At 38.2% G+C, this 19,961-nt stretch overlaps 1 protein-coding gene across 5 annotated transcripts in view; it reads left to right on the top strand.

Moving 5' to 3' along the window:
* The window catches only part of DYNC1I1 (dynein cytoplasmic 1 intermediate chain 1), a 289,366-nt gene that overhangs the window by 170,438 nt on the left and 98,967 nt on the right, over positions 1–19,961 (top strand). For all 5 annotated transcript variants that reach the window (XM_090287212.1, XM_090287216.1, XM_090287214.1 and 2 more), the window contains 3 exons: positions 3,532–3,621; positions 10,012–10,174; positions 12,199–12,298. In XM_090287212.1, the coding sequence (XP_090143338.1) occupies positions 3,532–3,621; positions 10,012–10,174; positions 12,199–12,298 (353 nt within the window). The remainder of the gene's footprint in view (positions 1–3,531; positions 3,622–10,011; positions 10,175–12,198; positions 12,299–19,961) is intronic.

Raw genomic sequence — 19,961 nt, 5'->3', positions numbered from 1 at the left:
GGTCCACAGAATGAGATGGGAGAATCTATTATTAGTCTTATTTGCGGCTCACTCCCTCAACTTCTTGAATTTTTTACTCAAATGTCACCTCATTGTGGCCTTTCCCGACCACTCTATTTTAAATTTTGACTCTTCCTCCCCTAACCAGCCCACCCAGTCCCCCTTTCCAGCCATTTATTTCCCCGCCGCACTTATCTGATGTAGTATATGTGTTGTTTATTTGTTTGTGGTTTCTCTTCAGCAACTCAATGGGAAGCTCCAGGAGAACAGAGATTTTTTTTTTTTTTGGTCTGTCTTGTTCTTTGTCATATTCCCAGCACCTGGTACCTAGTAAGTGCTTGATAAATCTTTGTTGACATAAAAGCTAAGGCAACACTGGTTTGAAGGCTTCTGGGTATGGGTATTCCCATCTCTCTTGATGGTTTAAAAAGCCATGTTGTGTCAATAATTTTATTCAGTTATTCTTAAAATAATATTGTGTTAAGAAAGGATTACTGTTGTCCCAATTCAGCAAATGAGGAAACAGGGCCTCAGAGAGTTTATCTGAATTGTGTAACATCAAGAGGCTAGCAAGTGGTAGACTCCAGCCTCGAACTCAGATCTTCCTGTGATATCCTGCTCCCACCCAAAGGAATTTGTATTAAGCATGGCTGGTCAGGTTTCAGGGTAGTGGATTCTAAAAGGAAAATGAGAACAGAATTTGGATGCTCCATGTATACTTGATACATAAAACCACCCATTATGTGTAGTGCTCAAGGATGTGAAACCTAACTTTTCAGCTGAACCTTACCTGTAGAAGGGCAATCCATGTTGAGGCCATGCGATGCCCACCTCCAAGAGCCCCCACGAACCCCTCCTTATACTGCAACTGAATGTCGTACCCGCTTGCACTTTAGACCTTTCTCCCACTCAGTATTTGATTTCATGTCATTCCATGGGTAGGAAGGCACTATGCGTAATGGCTCAAGATCATAGGCTGGAAATCAGGCAGAACCAGATAGAACTTAAAGGTTGATGTGGTTGGGAGGTTTGTTTGGGTTTGTTTTGTTTTTTTTTTTGTGGAGGAGATATTACTCTGTCTCCTCAGCTATAAAATTAGCCTTACAGTACCATGTTCTGATAAATAGATTATACAAGTAAAGCATTTATCGCTGACTTGCGTATTATTATTGTATTGTATATCTCCTGTTTCTCTTTTACTAGATCATAAGAGCATAGAAAACACTGGCTTTTTTCCCTTTCTTTTCTTAGTGTGCTAGGGCTGCTGCAATGAAGTGCCACAAACTGGGTGATTTAAACAATAGAATTTATGTCTCACAATTCTGGAGGCTAGAAGTCCAAGATCAACATGTTGGCAGAGTGGGTTCCTTCTGAGGCTTCTGAGGAATACTCTTTTCCATGACTCTTCCCTGGCGTCTGGCGTTTTGCTGGCAATCCTCGATGTTCCTTGGCCCATAGAAGCGTTGCCCCAATCTTTGCCTCATCTTCACATGGCATTCTCCCTGTGTGTGAGTCTTTGTCTAAACTTCCCCTTTTTATAAGGGCAACCCCAGTCATACTGGATTAGGTGCCCACTTTACTTCAGTGTAGCCGCATTTTAATTATGTCTGCAAAAAACCTATTCTTAATATGGTCACGTTCTGAGCTGTGTACGAATTTGGGGCGGGCACAATTCTACACATCACAACATGGGCCTTACCACCTTTGTTGGAGTTACTGCATTTAGTAACTGTCAGGCCGTTGCTGCATACATTTAAAGAAAACACCTCAAGAAGATTTAGAAATGGACTCATGTTTTTCAGCAAATTACTGTCCTTTTGAAAATTGCCTCTCCTTCCAAGGTTTAGCAGAAAAGGAAACTTTCCTCCAGCTACTGCCTCTTTGGGCTTTGTATTAGGTTATTGGATCAGGAAGATACAACATGTGTTGGTGAATGTTTTGTTCAGGATTTTCCAAGCAGATTTTTAATGGGTAGATAGCAGTGATATCTTTATTTTGTGGGTAAGGTCTGGAATGTGTTATTTAACACTTTAAAGATTTATTACTCTAAAAATCTATGTAACTCAGTGTTCTTTACAAAGTTTCAGTGCAACTTTTTATCTGATAGGTATGTAGTAATAATAAATGTATTAATTTAAAATGACAATTTTCCTCAAAAGTGTTTTAATTTTTTTCGGATATGTATATAGTGTGGTTATAAAATAATGAGGTTGGTTCTACAATCTATACATGTGCATACAGAGTACTACATTTCAATGAAAATTCACACTTAAAATATTTAATATCTAAATAGCAATGCTCTACTTTTATACATTCATATTTTTTTAAATTACCGTTTCTCTACAAATTACTTGCTTAATACAGTGAGAACTTTGGGAGTTGTTTTTCAGGCTATCTATTTTTATTTATTAGGGCATTTAAGTATGCCTTTATAATGCATTCTCTAAGCTGGTTGATGCTGAAGTTTTGAGTTGATATAAGTTTCAGGATTTTTTCTGATGGAAATGGGACTATCCATAGAGCATGAGATAATATAGAAGGTTTGTCAATATTTGTTGAATGAGTGAATATATGAATGAATACAGGGGGTAGGATATGAAGTCTTTTATTTTAAACTCCATCTGAACCAATCAAATCAGTAACCTACTGTGAATAGAATGCTTTAAGAGTAAAGGTAATATATTTTTTAAAAACTGTGAAAGCAACTTTTAATCTTTTATTTTATTTCTACAAGTTGGATTGTCTTATGATATTCTGACTCTCCCCAAAATCTTCTACATTGTGACTGATGATTCCAAACCGTCTACAGTGAAAGGGGCCTCTAAGACAGGCAGGTTGAGAGCAGAGAGTGAGCACATATTTGCATAGGGCACGAAGGGCACTATAACATCTGGCAGTGGTAGCCTACTGGCTCCATTTGTTAGTGCTCATTAAATTCACATTAATGCATGAGCTGCTCTGAATGTGTAAATGCCATGTGGTTGGTTGCTTTCTCTGAGGCCAATGGCAATGGCTTTTGGGGGCCCTACCCCTGGTGGTTTACTTGCCAATGGCATTTGACCTGAAGTCAGACCTGTATTTAACCCTTTCCTGTAGGTCAAAAACAAATTAATTTGGTGAAAATTAAATTGAAAATGAGTCGTCTGTACAGCAGGTGTCCCCTGTGGAGAATGTGCCCCAGGTGGAAACATTTTAAAATCTGTTCCTGGGTCATCTCTGAAGAAGCTTCAGAGGTCAGAGAGGCAATTCCAAGGCATCCCATGTGGTGAGGGTTTGGAGGTGGATGGAGCAGGTGCTGACTCAAGGCGATTTTCCCAGCAACTTGGGGGGACTTTCAAAGAGGCCCCTTTTAGAGATAATTTATTCATATATTCATGAACATATATCTTGGGCATTCATTGTGGACTGATTTACTTAGAAGTTGCCCTAAATGATTAGAACTTTACCCTTTGCCCCTACCTCCCACCATCAACTAAAGACTTTGATTTGAAGGAAAGATAATAATGCATTTTTCTCTTTCTTTTTTTCTAGAGGATGAAGAAGATGAGGAAATGGTGGAAACTAAAATTGGCGATGATTCAGAATTGGAATATCAAGACAAAAAACAGGAAGCAAAGGAAGGTATGGTGTGGGAGATAAATTGAGTCATTATTTTAGTTCTTTATTTTATCAACATAAGGGACTCTAGAGGTAAGTAAAAATTAAATGTATACCCCCTATGTGGAAGGTTTTCTATGATTGTTCAATACCTTACATTAAGCAACATAAATTTTAACCTCCAAAGCAAGAGTCGTTTGTATTTTTGAGTGAGAGAAGCAAATAAAATGCAAACCAGCCACAGTTCCAGCAACAAGTCTTGTGTTGATTCTAGTAAAATTATTAGTGAATAGTGATAAAGTAAGACAGTTGTTATCAACTGTTGTGTTATCCAATTCCCTCTATTGTATATTCCCAATGAAAACAGTAACAAGAAAGCAAAAAGAAAGAAAAGAAACAAGAAAACAAGATTTAAAAAAAGAAGCAAAAGAGAAAAAGGAAAATAGTCATGGGATGTAAAGTTCAGCATGGAGAATATAGTCAACAATTTTGTAATAGCTGTGTGTGGTGTCAGGTGGGTACTAAACTTATTAGGATGATCACTCATAAGTTATATAAGTGGTTAATCAGTATGACATACACCCCAAACCAATATAATATTGTATGTCAACTGTAATTGAAAAATTTTAAAAATTACAACAAGGATAAAGGAAGGGGAAGACAATACTACAGGTGATGTTTCCCTGAAAATCTAATTTATATCCCTTTGAGATTCTCAGCTTTGAAGATAAAAGAGAATTTTGAAATTGTCATTCTTGCTGACCAATGGAGTGTCCATGAGAACAGAGTGTGGATTAAAAAGATCCTTCCATTTTTTCTATTAAGTGTCCCAACTCTTCTAATATGAGATCAACGTAACTCTTACTAGAAGCCCATTTGATTTAAAATTTTATACCAGTGGCTCTGGCACAGTGTGTGTCACTTGGCTGCCACACACTTGGCTGCTGTAGGAAGAGGCACATATTGGTCATGTGTACCCACTTCAGCCTGCTCAGGCATTGAAGTTGATTACTGTCAAGTTCTAGCATACAGCTGAGGGGGCAGGGAGTGAATTCAGCATCTTTAATAGTAGCATCCACAGAAAACACAAGAGTTACTTTGTCCAAGATCCTAAATGGATTTGATTGAAGAGATTTCATATTTAAGCTTCTATTAAGAACATATATTTTTTATTAAAATTTTTTTTAAATAATTTATTTATTTATTTGTTTGTTTGTTCATTTACTTATTTACTTTTAGAGAGAGGGGAAAGGAGAAAGAGAGGGAGAGAAATATCACTGGTTACCTCTCACTTGCGCCCCCAGCTGGGGACCTGACATGCAACCTAGTCATGTGCCCTGACTGGGAATCGAACCAGCGATACTTGGCTCACAGGCCTACGCTCAATCCACTGAGCCACAGCAGCCAGGGCTCAGAACATATTTTTTTAAAGCTGGTGAATACAATATCATTGACACAGGTGTAGCAGGAGACAAAATCAGTCCGGATTTATTAAGGCACCCTCTTTTTGCTTTTGAAAAGTATCCTTGAGATATACTGTCTGGTAAAGAGCCAGGGTATGTTTTGTGTGTCCTGGTACAGATCACCCCTACCCCCGCCCCCAAACCCCAAGCTCCAAATTGTCTTCTCTGGCAAAGCATTGCAACCTTCTCCTTCACTTCTGAGCAAAAACACCCTCCAATTTCAGCTGTTACTCATGCTTCATGGAATTGATTAAAGTCCTGTTTCAAGTGAAAAAGAAGTTTGAAAACACATTTTCTATTACTGCTGCACTGTGTGCCTTAGTGTCTATTAATGGTTTTTCAGCAAATTAACACATAATGGGTTAAAAGCATGTTTATGCTGGCATCAAACGCTCTCTGGCTTTTTTTTTTTCAAAGCAAGACAATATTTTGCCAACTTTTGCAGGAATCTCTAGCAGATAGAATCGTGGCGCCATTCACACGGCTGCATTGTAGTTAGGGCTGTGTCAGCACTTCCATTAGGAACCCTGAGTTTTAGGCATTTATTACACAGCCATAAAAATTTGCTCTGGGCTGAAATTGACATCCATGGTTTCAAACCAGGGAACACATTTTTGAGAAATCTGGCCTTTCGTGGAGTTAAAAAAAATGGCGAGGGGAGATGGGAAAAAAATTAGTGCTCACTAGGTTTTGACATTTTTGCCCGTGTGACATGAAAATGCATTAAGCAGTAGAGAAATATGGGTTTGATTTATTACTGTTTTCACTCTTTTTCTACAACAGAGTCAAGAAAAACAGCAGGTATGTTTTAGCTTTTAATCAAAATTTAGGGAATTTTTGTATGCAAGTGAGTGTCTTCATATCATCATGTTTGGAGATTTAACATCGGAAACCTAACTCTTATAAATACACATCAACTCCTAAACCTCGCGTTAACTTCAGAGAAGGATATCCTTCTTTATTAATCTGGTTTGCTTTCCTTGTTTGTGAACTGACTTCACTGTAAAATTCCCCTAAGAGCCACCCTCTTATTTAATCTGATTATAAATGTAAGCTATGTGGGTTTGCTTATTTATTTTTATCTTTTAGATATATTCTTGAAAAATATTAAAAGATGTCATTTTATATTGAAATTTAAAGTTACATCATTGGAACAGGGCAAGACATTTCTAAAGTGTGTATTTAAAAAATAACTTTTAACCTAAAAATGGTAGTGTGAAATACTTAATATAAATTGTGAATTTCACAATGAATTTCACTTTTTAAAAAATCTTCACCCAAGGACCCTTTTTCCCCATTGTTTTCAGAGAGAGGAAAGGAGAAGGAGAGAGAGAGAAACATTGATCAACCGCCTTCTTGTACGTGCCTCAACCAGGGATCAAATCTGCCACCTGGATGTGTGCCCTGACCAGGCATCAAACCTGTGAACTTTTGGTCAATAGGATGATGCTCCAACCAACTGAGCCACACCAGCCAGGGCAATTTTACACTTTTACAGAAAAATAAATCTCAAGAACCCAAGAAACCAAAAGATATACTATATAATAAGAAGAGTAAATTAAAAGGAAACTGAAAAAAGTATACCGTAAGAGTCAATAAAATTCAAGAAAGCAGAGAAAATAGGATAAACTTACCATGAAAGACCAAAAATTTTTCATATATAAAACCAAGATAAGTTAACATTTCTATAATAAGTAGAAGTAAAATTTATACAAGATTTTAATTTTGGAAGATATGAATTCATACAATGAGGCAGCTATCTAAACTTCAAAATTCATGAATGCAGTACATTGTTTTCATACCTGTAATTCATGCTAAATATAACTGTTCGGGTAAGCTTTGCTAAGTTTTAAATTTGTCATGTCATCTGGACCATATGAAATTCACATGTTATACTTTTCATAAATAATTTTTTTAAAGGTCACTTTAAATGCAGAAAGTATTGTTAGCTTTTGACCAACACTAAATAGTTTGTTGCAAAAACAAACAACAAAGCTGCTATAATAGCATTTTCTGCTTAACTTATAAAAAATCAAATATTATCAATGCATGTATTTTGCTCTGATATACCTTTTGCTATTAAAGTAATCGTGCCCTTTTTATGCAGTGAACATGTTTAAAAATTTATTAGGTTTCCATAATGGGGAAAAGCTGCAGAAACACATATTTCAGGGAGAATTTGGGGTAACACAATTCTGATTGTCATTGTTTATGGTTCTATTTTGAACCTTGTGGATTCCATTAATCAACCAATTTTTGTTCATAAAATATAATGTCTGAAGAGGTTTCGTCTGTGAATACAGCTTTTGATTGTGGTTCTTGGAGGCTCCGTTATATTTTCATTACATTGTAACAACATTTATCAATTTAAAGATTTTTAAATATGGGAGGTTTGGAGTTTTTATCAAGAATAACTACGGTCCTATTTAACTCGTAAGCTGAATATTGTTTACAACTTTAAAAAAGTACTTCTCGGCACATGCATCTTATTATTTTGTGCTAACAAATCTTGTCATTTGATCCCTGTTAGACATCAAAGCTTAATATAAATTATATCCTTTGTTTTGCTTCAGTAGCAATTTAATTTCAAGCCAAATATTGTATTGTCAAGTATAATATCTGGAGAGGCTACTGCTTCACCTACCTGAATTTGGCCTTTGCAAATACACTTTGATCAGCCATTTATGTTTCTCTGAAAGAAGAAGTTGTGTGTCTTGAAAACTGAGATCAAAGTGACAATAAGCTATAGGGAAGAAAAAACTATAGAAAATTACACAGATTCTATTTTTTATTCAAGGTAATGGGCCTGTAGGGAAAGATACAGCTAGAAGTAGCTGAGAAAGATAAACAGAAAAATAGAAACTTTTTATATTGTAAAAATTGAATACAGGGGAAAATAAATTTCTATTTTTCTGCTTAATTTCAAGTGTATCTCATGTCATCCATCAATAGTGAGTAAGGCTGAACGAGACTTTTAAAATAAGACATTTTTCTTGGCCCTATAGTATCCTTGTTTAGTGAAGTTTATTTATTTATATAACAGTACTGACCAAAACAAAATAACCCTAACATTTTGTAGGTTCTTATTTTTTCTCTTTTGGCCTAGTTACATTTAGTTTTATTAAATTCAAATGCACACTAATATATGGGAGTTTCAAAAGTAGATAAATTGCTACTTAATGACTAATTAGGTATCATTACCTGATTTTATTAGTAGAAATGTTGCTCAGAGAGCTTTAATTGATTAAAGAATCAAACCTAATATTTGCCACAGGAAATGCTGGATTTCAGGTTGGTTTTGTCAAGTTCTTTTTATTTATGGTCCATGTATTGCCTGTTTCACTATTTCACAAACTACTGTCTGGGCAACACTTAAGGAGCAGTCGATTGGGGTTCTTAGAGACTCCCATCACACAGTGGCATATTTGGGACTCTGGAGACTTCAGCAGCAAAGAACTATTTCTAACTATATTTAGAAACTAAAGGGTAGGCTGTTTCTGGAGAAGACCTTCTACTGTAGTCGATGAATCATTTTTTGTTATTCTATTATCTGGAGACCGTTTCTCAAAGTGTGAACCAACTAATCAGAATCATTCTAGTTTCTCGTACAGACAGAGATGTTGGAGTCCCTCCAGACCTTCTGCATTGTGCTATGGGCAGGAAAGGGGAGATGGGAAGACGAGAGACATTATAAACATTAAAAGTTAAAGATCCCTGTCATGGCTCTGCAGAAGAGCTTTTGGGCAACTCCCATTTCTCAGGACAGTGGCTTTGAGATAACATTAATAGGATCAAATAACATTTACATAAAACATTATGCTCCAGGTCTGTACCTGAAAGATTCCTCTCACCATGTGGCCCTATTGACATCAGTCCTGGTTAGATGGGGATGGTGTTTGGGGCAAGCATGAGGGTGACTGATTCCACCGGGGACCCCACCTGTAATTGTAATGCACTACCCTTTTCTGTAGCTTATACTGCAGGCACTTCTGGTCCTCCTGAAAGAGTCATCAATCAAGTGTGCATTGAAGGCTCTCTGCAGGAGAGTTGAATAGGAGTTCCTAAAGAACCACAAAGGTTCAGCTGACAGTTTCTGCCCTTGAGGGTTTCTCAGTCTGGGGGAGTGCCTAATCTTTTCTCTGTTGTTTTATGTAAACCCTGCTACTGAAGAAAGAGTTTATGCAACTTAACAGTGACTCTAAAGTGAACTTACTTTCTTTAACCCTATGACATACTGCTGGTTATTTCATCTTTCTTTGCTTGATTTTGCAGGTTTAAAATTAGTTTGATAGTAAGATTAATCATGCTAGAAAAGTAAAGCCTAAAAGCAATTGTGAGGTGTCTAACAGACGCATTTATTTGTTCCATGCATTTGTTTAAAAACAGAAAATATTTTGGGTGAAAGCAGATTTGGAAAGACATGTCTCAGGTTTTGAGTGGACTCTATATAACAATCAGTCAACCTTATCAACTCACCCTCTAAAATAAAATGAATTTATTGATAGAAAAAGGAAAGGTACTATCTGGATCATAGAGTAAATAGATCTTAATTGTTTAATATGTGCAGCTTTATAGAAGTATCTAATACACATAGCTTTAGATTTCTCTATTGTGTACTATTTCAGCTTTTTAAAATTCAGTTCTCAAGAAAATAACATTATTCAAAACTGATTGCTAATGACCCACCAATCTATTTTCATTTGTAATCTTTTTTAACTCTTCCAAACACTAATTAGGCCAGATATGAAATCTTTTTCTAAAACTGGCAATGCAGACCTCTGCAAAACCTTGGTGTGAATTTGGGAGTGATTTAGACTCCTGTTTACAATGGCTTATCTCACTGTGTCTTATCACTCCTTTGATAAGCAGTCTCTTTCAAGAGTCAGATTCCTCTTGAGATGTTTTTAATTGTCTTTTTTTACTTTCCTAACAAACTCTTTTACATGAAAAGCTCCTCCCAGGGAGCTGACGGAGGAAGAAAAACAGCAGATCCTTCATTCAGAGGAATTCCTCATCTTTTTTGATCGGACCATACGGGTAATTGAAAGAGCACTGGCAGAAGACTCGGACATCTTCTTTGACTACAGTGGTCGAGAGTTAGAGGAAAAAGATGGGTTAGTTTCTTGTGTGCGTTCTTCAAAATACAGTGATAAGTTATCAGTTGATTCTAAAGTAATGTATGTATTGACTCGGCAAATCCCATAGCTGATAAATCAGAGGAGGATGAAATTCCAGGGATGATCTCACTAAACAGCTTTGACTAAGGGCTTTGGTTATAACTTTGGCTTAGAGTTTCCCTGTAATTATGGTGTGCTTCTGTGAAATGCTTTTGAACTTGATATCTGGGGAAGAGTCCAGGTGATAGAGGCTGGCAGAATCATGTACACTGTCCTCTGAGAAAACATCCTTCTAAGCAACCAAAGGAGATTTGCATTATATCCAGTAGTTCTATTTTTATGTCTAAGCAAACAGGAAACTGGAGGAAAGAAACATGAGACCTAGAGACCTTAACGAATGTTGGGGACAATGAACAGAAACTGGAGACTTTTTCCTCTTTTGACACCGTAAGATTATGTGTCTTCGACACTTAGGAAACATATATTTAGAGGTATATTTACAGATGAAACAAACAAATAGCTAATCAATAAAAGCAAATGACCCCAAATGACTTTCTCTGTGAAGGCAACATACATACATATTGTAAAAGGCCCTAACTATCTTCAGGGAGGTAGTAGGAGGCACTTTATGGGCACTGCAAGAAATTGGAAAAGCTGGTTTTTAATCACCAATTTCTTTAGGTCAAGAACAATATGAAAAGGTGAGCTCACCTGCCTTTTTCATCAGACCTGACTTTTTACTATTTCTAAAATTCAAATACACTCTCAACGGACAACCTATCATCACTGAAGACACTCAAAGGAATATATGTTAGAGGCTCCAAAAACAGTTTCACAAGGGAGTTCTAAAAATTGAAAATATTCTAAACAATTGCTTACTTCAAAGAGACAATAGTATTTTGAATCTACATGCTAAGAGATGTTTGTTTTCTTTTTAAAAGGCCTACTCTGTGGCTCCGTTGATTTTTCTGGGGCTTATTTCCGTTTGAGTGCTTAGCCTAGTGGTATTCTGGCTTCCTGACAGTTACTTGGGTGCATGTACCTCTTGCCTGAGTTTGCAATGGTGGAGGTGTGGAAGGGTTCACAGAAGACAAAACAACTCCAAATAAGTCAGCTGATTAGAGCCTATGTAAATAATCTGGAGCCAGGTCACTCAGTCTGAACAAGAGCTGTGTAAGACAAGTCACGCAGGATTCATGTGAATGGAATGAAGCAAATGAACAGAAGAAAGGTGAGTGTGGAGGAATTCCTAAACTAAAGCCCAAGACATTTGGGCAGCTTTTTATGCATATCCAAAAGCTGCTGGCAGAAAACAAGCATTCGTCAATTTAAACACTCAGTCTTATGGAGCAAGTGCATGACCAGTGCAGGGGTCTTCAGAGGACGTTTTGAGGCCAGCTGAGTGTCAGCCAAAGAAACACTGGCCAAAGTGTCATTCTAGGCCCAGATGCTGTTTTAGCCTACATTAGATGTATAATACACTTGGTGAATCCCCCGCTTGCCACCATGTCTTTCTCATAGTAGAACTTATCACCTACTATTGAGCAGGGAAGCCACCATGACTGCCAATCAGAGATTACCGGGAAAGAGAAACACTCATCATCTCTGGTCTAAGGCTAGATAAGGGAGCATTGCTATCAAAGTATCTCCAAGTGTGCTGTGCTCCCTAGACAGCTGGGCAATTTCTAGTAACTCTGCTTCCAGATAGAACTCATTAGGCGGAGAAAAATCCTTTAGGACTGGTCAAGATGAGAACCTGAAACACATTTGACATTTCACACCAGGCTTGGAAACAACATGTGGAAACCTTTTCTGGGTCACATTAGAGAAAGCTTTTCATAAAGGAGACCCTCGATAGTAGATTTGTTTGTGATCAGAGTTTGCTATCTAAATGGATGCTTTGGCTTCAGGGAGGATCGTGTGCCCTGCTTTGGCCATTCCATTCTTTCAATTTAGCAGAAGAGATGAAGCCCCATTCTAAAGCATCATATTTATCTTTCATTTTAACCCCCACCCACCAGGGATGTCCAGGCTGGAGCCAACCTTTCTTTCAATCGTCAGTTCTATGATGAACATTGGTCCAAGCACCGAGTGGTCACTTGTATGGACTGGTCTCTCCAGGTAAGATTATTGCTGGGATAGGACAAACTGGGCTTCTGTTCTCATGACATTTGTATAAAAAATATTTTTAAAAAGTAAGAGACACTTGCTTCACTACTTTGGATATGTTCGCTAACCTACAATTTTTTTCTATGCCTATTGGTTGTCTTTCTTATTTTACTGAGGTTTCAGTTTAACTTTTATACTCTTATTCATATACATTGGGAACTTACTTTTTACTAGGTACCAGACAAGGACCCAGGCCATTCAGTCTATGAAACTGCTCTCATTGAGGTCACCATTGATTTCCTATTTGTCAAAACCTGTGGATTTTAAGCCTTCCTTGGCCCTGACGTCTCTCTGTCATCAGCTTAGTTGACTTTCCCATACTTCTAAAAGCAATATCCTTCCACTGAGTTCACAACTCTACTCTCTTCTAGTCCTCAGACTTCTCTAAGACTTCTTTTTCCTCTTCCACCTTGTGGTCCACAGGGTCATGCCCTCAGCCTCTACTCTTCTTCTGAACATGGTCCCTGTGGGAGATTTCTTCTACCACTATGGATTCAACCACCAGTGGGCACCTATTTTTATCTCCCACCCAATATCTCTCCTGAATTCCACTTTACACACCAGACAAATACTTTCAAGTGTCCCATAGAATCTCAAACTTATCATTAACTCATTATTTCCACATATTCTAAATCCTTTTTAGCCTACTACATTCTCTCTATATTAAAGCCATACCCAATGGCCAAAGCAAAACTTTCATCATTAACATTAGCAGCTTATTCTCCTTTATCTCTTATCTGTCACCAGAACTGTGCACTTTTCTACTTGTGCATCCCTTATCTTACATTTGTAAAATTGCTAACCCTCTATATCTATCCTTGTCCACCATAGTTTTCCTTCTGAACATCTAACCAAATACAGTTGACCCTTGAACAATGCAGAGGTTTAAGGACACCCCCTCCTCTACCTCATGCAGTTGAAAATCTACAAAAAACTTTTGATTTCCCAATTGTCCCTAAGGTATCTGCAATTCCCCTTTCCTCTGCAGATACCAAAATCTGTGGATGCTCACATCCCTTCTAAAAGATGGTGTAGAACAATGCATGCAATCAGCCCTCCACCTCCATGGATTCCTAACCGTGTATTTAGAAGTCAAGTATATGGAGGGTCAACTATATATTTATTGGAAAAACAGCCTATAAGCACACCTGTTCAGTTCAAACGCATGTTGTTCACGGTTCAGCTGTAATCTTCCTAAATTGCAAAGCTGAATTCTTCACCTCCCTTGATTAAAACTCCCCATTATAAATAAGAAAAATATCTAAGTTCCTGAGTATGGCATTCAGAGTGGAAGCAGGCAAATTTACGCAAAGCCAATTTGCTAAGTGGCCAACTCAACTATAATAGTTGACAGCTTCTCCAGTGTTAAGCAGTTAAATTATGTGCACACAGACATACAGCCTAGTTGGGGTCCAGGCAGAATTTGAACTCAGATGGTTTTTGATGACTACGTTATGTTCCCTCCTGTAATGACAGTAACATAATAGCAATGAGGGGAGTAGGAATGACTAGTGCTAGCCATTTCTGTGCCACACAGTTTCTGCTTTCTTGTAGTCTATGCTTTTATTAGGAATAATATTCATGGCTAGCTTTTAGTTTGTGTTTCTTATATGGTAAGCAGTGTGCCAACCGCTCTGATAGCATTGTCCTATTTCATATGAGGTGGCCACTATTACTGTCTCCATTTTATAGCTGAGGAAACTGAAGTTCAGAGAAAATAAGTCATTTGCTAAGTCACCCAGCTAGGATGTGGTAGAGTGGGGATTTGAACACAGTTTTTTAGCACTTTTGGGCACATGCTCTTCACCACTGCCTCCCACAAAGGGCGTATGAATCTCGAACCAAGAATGGTTATAATTGCTGAATGATATGGGGCAGGTAGCAACTGTTTTCAGAATTCAGTGCAGGTTGGGATCTGTCTCTGGTCAGACAAAGTTTCTCAGAAGACTGGGATTTAGACAAATGAAGGGAGAGAAGAGGCTGTTCTAGGCAGATAGCAAAACAGATAATGTGAAGAGCCTCATATAGTTGTTCTGGAGAACAGGTGTGAAGAGGAGAGTAATCTTCCACAGGAGGACTGTCATCAGCCACCAAGTGGGTGAGTCTTCTCTCCTCTTGAATCTCCTTTCACATGCAAACAGCAGAACAGGCAGTGCATAATCGTGCAGAGACTAATACAAGCAGGGTTTGTCCGCCCCCTTCCCGCCAGAGTGTGGGTGGTCTGTGAGCACGCTCGGGTGTGTGCACAGAAATCAGATCCAAGCCTGAGGAAACACTTAGCTCAGCTTGTTCACTTGTTCAGAGTCTGGAAATTACACAGGAACCTTATCAGACACATTCCTCAGAGGCAACTTTTCCTTGTTCCTGGGGTCGGCTGACAGCGCTCCCTTGGCAGGCTGCATCAGTGGGCCGGTCCCTCCTGGCCTCAGCATGTGATGGGCATCCTGCACATGGATGGATTAACTTCCACACAGGGTTCTGTGTGGTGCTTTCCTCGCAGGAAGTGAAACTGTAAAGGGCGGGGAGCTCCACCACAGAGAGACCACAATAATTTTTCCCCATTTTTGTGTAAACTCTTCATCTACACCATGGGGAAGAGGGTTTGCAATTTTGAAAAAAGTGTATTTTATATGGAGCACGAGAAAAAAGATTTAGAACCGTCAGCTCCTACATGATAAGATTTTTGTGGGGTTCAAAGGACCACATTTATATGCATATGGGATGATGAGACTTCCTGAATGGATCTAGAGGCAATCCAGTGATATTAACAAAGGATAGAAACACAGTCTTGCTTTCTAGTAGGCACACATGTGCTAAGATGATTACCTGAGTGTAATACAATGGAACAGAGGGGAGAAAAAGGAAGAAACTACAGTAAGTTCTGCAACTTGAAGCAAAAATACATATAATGAAACCAGTTTCACCATAGGCTAATTGATATAAACAAGAGTTATCTTCCTAAGGCATCTCATCAATATTATAGGAATGAAACAATGTTATTCGAGAACCTGCTGTATGAGGTTTCTGTATAGCTTTGCTTTGATTTCCTGAGCCTCTGAAACAAGAACACTTGAAGTTTACAATGTTTGCAAACTATCCACCATACATTAATTCCTGGAAGAAATTTGGGCACTTGGGGAATTATATCAACTTTGTCATTCATTGAACATTGTTTAACAGAGAAAGTCAATAATACTATCTGCACAGTACATGACAGATTTTCCAGACTTGTTCAAAACCACCTCATGGTCTTATTCCCACCATATTATGCTCCTTTCACGTGTAAATCACATTCTCCAACCTTTCAGTCATCATGATACAAACTGGAGTAATTCTTGACAGCTTTTTTAGTTGCCAAATCCAATTAAATTCACAGTAGCAAGAAGACTCCCACTGACACCAATTCAAATCCACTAATGTGTGGATTTGACACCTGCCTTATGCCGTGCCCTCTACTTCTTGCTTATTTAGGAAATAGCTTCCTAACTGTTCTTCCTACCTCAAGTTTGTACACTTCCGAGTCATTCTGAGTACTTTTTCCGGATTAACACTTATAAAGATTACTGATATGCTCGCAATATCGCCTTGGGCATGTTGCCTGACTTCTCTTGGCTTAAGTTTCCTCCTTCATAAAATGATGGTAATAATACTTAACTCACATGCTTATTGTGACTATTGAATGAATTAATATATAACATTTAAAACACTTAGAATTCTTTTAAAATGTCTATAACAGAAAAAGTACTCAAAAATGTAACAGTGGGGGTAGTATTCATACAATAGAAGTATAAATACAGTTGCAAAGTATGACTCCTACCACCCTGAGAATAAAGTCTAATCAGGATCCTCCACTCAATGACCTCTGTGAGGAAGCCCTGAGACATTTCCAGTCCTTTCTTCTATTTCACCTCTTCGCACACCCTGGCTCCCAGCCAAATGCTATCATCTGAGGTCTCCTGAACCTATGTTTCTTCACTGCATTAGTTAAGAAAACTTTAGCTTTGGCTAATTTAGGCAAAGGGGAGATTTATTGGAGAGTCGCCCAGGTACATAGGGAATTCATGGAAAAGATGAAGACCTGGGACTCAGAAAGAGTAGCTTGAGGGACCTCTCCAAAATTGTTATTATAACCTGACTCATGAACCAGCCCATGGGTTCTGGATCTCAGTTCAAAATTTGAAGTAGCCAGCTCAGAGAATATGATTTTCCCAGTTGGGTATATCAACCCTGCAATGAATGAATTGTCCCGGGAAGTTAGCTGTTTATTGAGGTAATCTCCAAACATGAAGGGATCGCTGTGAACCAGCAGATACCCAAGATAAATCTCCTGCACCCATATTGATACCCTTGTTCATACTGACCTCTCCCTTCTCTCCTAATAGCCTATCCACTTGACAAAGCCCAACTCAAGTCTCATTTCTTTTCAGGAGTTCTTTCCAGTTCCTCTCCCTGCCACACACCATCCCAGCAAAAGTAGTTATTTTATCCTCTGTACTTCTGCAGAATCTTGTTTACAACCCCATCTTAGCATACATCATGTTCTGCTTTTATGTTCATATTATAGTTAAACATACATGTGTCTTACCTCTTTCTACTTAACAGTGAGTTCCTATGGAGCAAAGCATGTTATTAGTACATTCTTCTCACACATTTTACCTGCCACAGTGCCTTACAAATGTATAGGAGGCATGTGACACAGGCTACGGTGGACTAGAAGGGATGTGGACTTTAAAGCCAAACACACTTGAAATAGGGTTCTCACTGCTTTATTTATTAGCAACATAACTCAGAACAAGTTACTCACCCAGGGTCCCTTGACTTTTTCATCTGTAGAAATAGGAAAGCCATTGCTACTTTAGAGGATTGCAAGGACCACATGAGTTAACATATCTCCCAGCTCCATGTCTGGCACATAGTGGGCACTTAAAACTTATTGGTTCCTTCCTCTCCAATAAATGTCAGATTTTAGTTCTCTGTAAGAACAAACAGCTTGAGAGCAGATTTGATAATTTTCAGATTAAATTCTCCTAAGTTAAATATTAGATAACCCAGCCCCATGAGTAAGCACAAACTTTGTAATTGTTCACATTCTCTTTAAAACTATAATTTTAACATTTAAGGTTTAAATAATTGTTCAGAGATTGCTTTTTATTCAAGAATAAGAAAATGTGACTAGTCATGTTCAAACAAATAACAGAAAAAGGCATGCTAGAGGAGACGTTGACTTCATAAAATTTTACATGCAGTAAGAGTTAAATCAGTATCTTTAGGACTTATGAGACCAATTATAGAAATTACACCAAAGGCATTTCACTGGTATTTTACTAAAATTCTCCCTGATTTCTAAAGGAGTTTTAAAACCAAATAATTTTTAAAAAGAAAAGCTGCAAGTTAGAGCCAACGATGAGGCCCAGATGTGAAACCGTGGGATATAATTCAAGACACATCTAGCTGCTCATTGGCCACTCTGACAGTGGCGTTGGTGTTTATAGAGTTAGTTGCCTTTTTACATGTGACATAGTTAAATTTCAGCTGGACAGTCTGGAGACTCTGTGTTTATCTAGATGTTAGTGTCTTTGAATGGGCCTTTGATTTAGCCACTGAGGAGTGTTTTCTAATAAAGGGTGATTACATCCACTGAAGGCCACATACATATATTGTGGGCTTACACTTCCTCTGCATCCACCAGCAAGCTGTAGCCCTGCAGTTTTCTTAAATTGAGGGAGCTTAAAGAATGAATAGAGTCATGTAGAAGACTTAGGTTTAATTATTGTTGGTAGAAAAGAAAGTTGATGTTCATATTAATAAAGATAATCTACTTTTAAATATATTCAAAGCACAGTGAAATATAAGGGGGAAAAGTAAATTATCTATGAGTAAAGGGTATACTGTTATCCTAATATAATTGCATATGTAATGATGAAGTTTTTAATGGGGCTGCCTTATGGAAATCCCAGATATGAATGGCCTTTGCATGAAATGCTATCTGTCTCATAAATATCTTCCACAAGATTCACCCTCAATTTGTTTATTAACACACAGCACAGCTACCACATAGGGTGATAGGTAGGTATTTCTACTCACTGTAGAGGCCTTGTGATTCTACTGGTTGTGTTTCTTGCACTTATGCTTTTAATTGTTGGAATTCTTTAACAACAGTGGGTTAAATATAAGGTCTTTCCACTGAGCAGAGTTACTAAAATAAAAAAGAGTATTTGTAATTCAATAGATTTTGGCACAAGTTTATCATGTGGTAGGAGTTAGTAGGTCCTGGTTTCAGAGGTCAATAAAAACCAGTCCGTACACTCAGTGAGCTTACAAACTTGTAAAAGACTTGGTGGGGAGAAAACCATAATACAGTCTGACAGGTGCATTAATGGGGGAACACACATAATGTTCAAGGAGACAGTGAGAGGCAGGGAGGCATGGTAGGTGGTTAGTTAGGATTGTCTAGAGGACTAGATGCCTGCATTGCCTCTTAAAGAATGAGTCAGTGATGTATACAACACAGAAGAGGCATTCTGATGAGAGTAGCGGACGCATTGGTGCAGAGGCTATTCCTATAACCCTCACAACCAGCAGGGTGAGGCTGGGTCACAGAGTGTGGAGGTGGGAGGAGGGAGGTGAGGCTGTAAGAGATTAGGCAGAAGAGGTAGAAAATGATAGATCGTGAAAGATCCTATATGACTTGCATTTTATCTTGAAAGTAATAATGAACCATTAAAATATTTTACACAGAGGAGTGACTTAGCCAAATGTCTGTTCTGTAAAGTCATGTTGACAAAGGATGGAACTTGGCCTGGAGAGCCTGGAAGCAGGAAGTGGTTTAGGAAGCTGTTCCTTCATTCAGATAAGAATTAGGTTAGGAGGCTCCCGCCTTAAGGATGGGAAGAAAACATGCATTTGAAAGGTATTGAAGAAGTAGTGGAACACAGTACATGGAGTTTAGAACAAGGAAAGAGGAAAAATTAATGTGAAGAGTCTAGCCTGGGAAGCTAGCAAATGTTAGTGAAAGGCATCTCACGAGGGAACATTGAAAGAGCAGATTTTTGTAGAAGGCAGTGTGCTCATTTTCTATGCATTGCATCTCACGTGTCTGTGGACAGCCCTGAGAAATCCCCGGTGGGCAGTCAGATATAAGAATCTGTAGCTAGGAGAGAAATCAAGCTTAAAGATACAAATTTGAACATTGTCAGCATTTTAATGCTCATTAAATCCATTGGAGTAGCTGAGGTCACCCAGGGAGAATGAATAGACAGAGACAAAAAAATAGGGCATAAAACAGCTTCCCTGAAACATAGACAATAGAAGGAAAACCTATAGGAATGGAAAAGAGTGAGCAGGAAGAAAATCAGGAGACACATATGTCATGGAAGCCAATACAGGAGAAAGGAGGGAGTAGCCCAAATAAATGTCAGCTAATACAGAAAGGTCCAGCAATGCATGCAGCTTGGTAGTTATTGGTGACTACAAGAAGCACACATGGAATGTTAGAGGCAGAAACCCAATTGCAATAGGTTGAGGCATGAAGTTGGTATTAAGTATGTCGCAACTTCAAAAGAAAATAGACATTGGAAGTATGTAGTATAGCATGTGTCCATACAAATTAAGAAAG

This window comes from Furipterus horrens, unplaced genomic scaffold (assembly GCF_987537825.1).
Source record: "Furipterus horrens unplaced genomic scaffold, mFurHor1.1.pri manual_scaffold_9, whole genome shotgun sequence".
NCBI lineage: Eukaryota > Metazoa > Chordata > Mammalia > Chiroptera > Furipteridae > Furipterus > Furipterus horrens.
The sequence above is the reverse complement of the archived record's forward strand: the minus strand, read 5'-3'. Positions and strand labels throughout refer to the sequence as shown.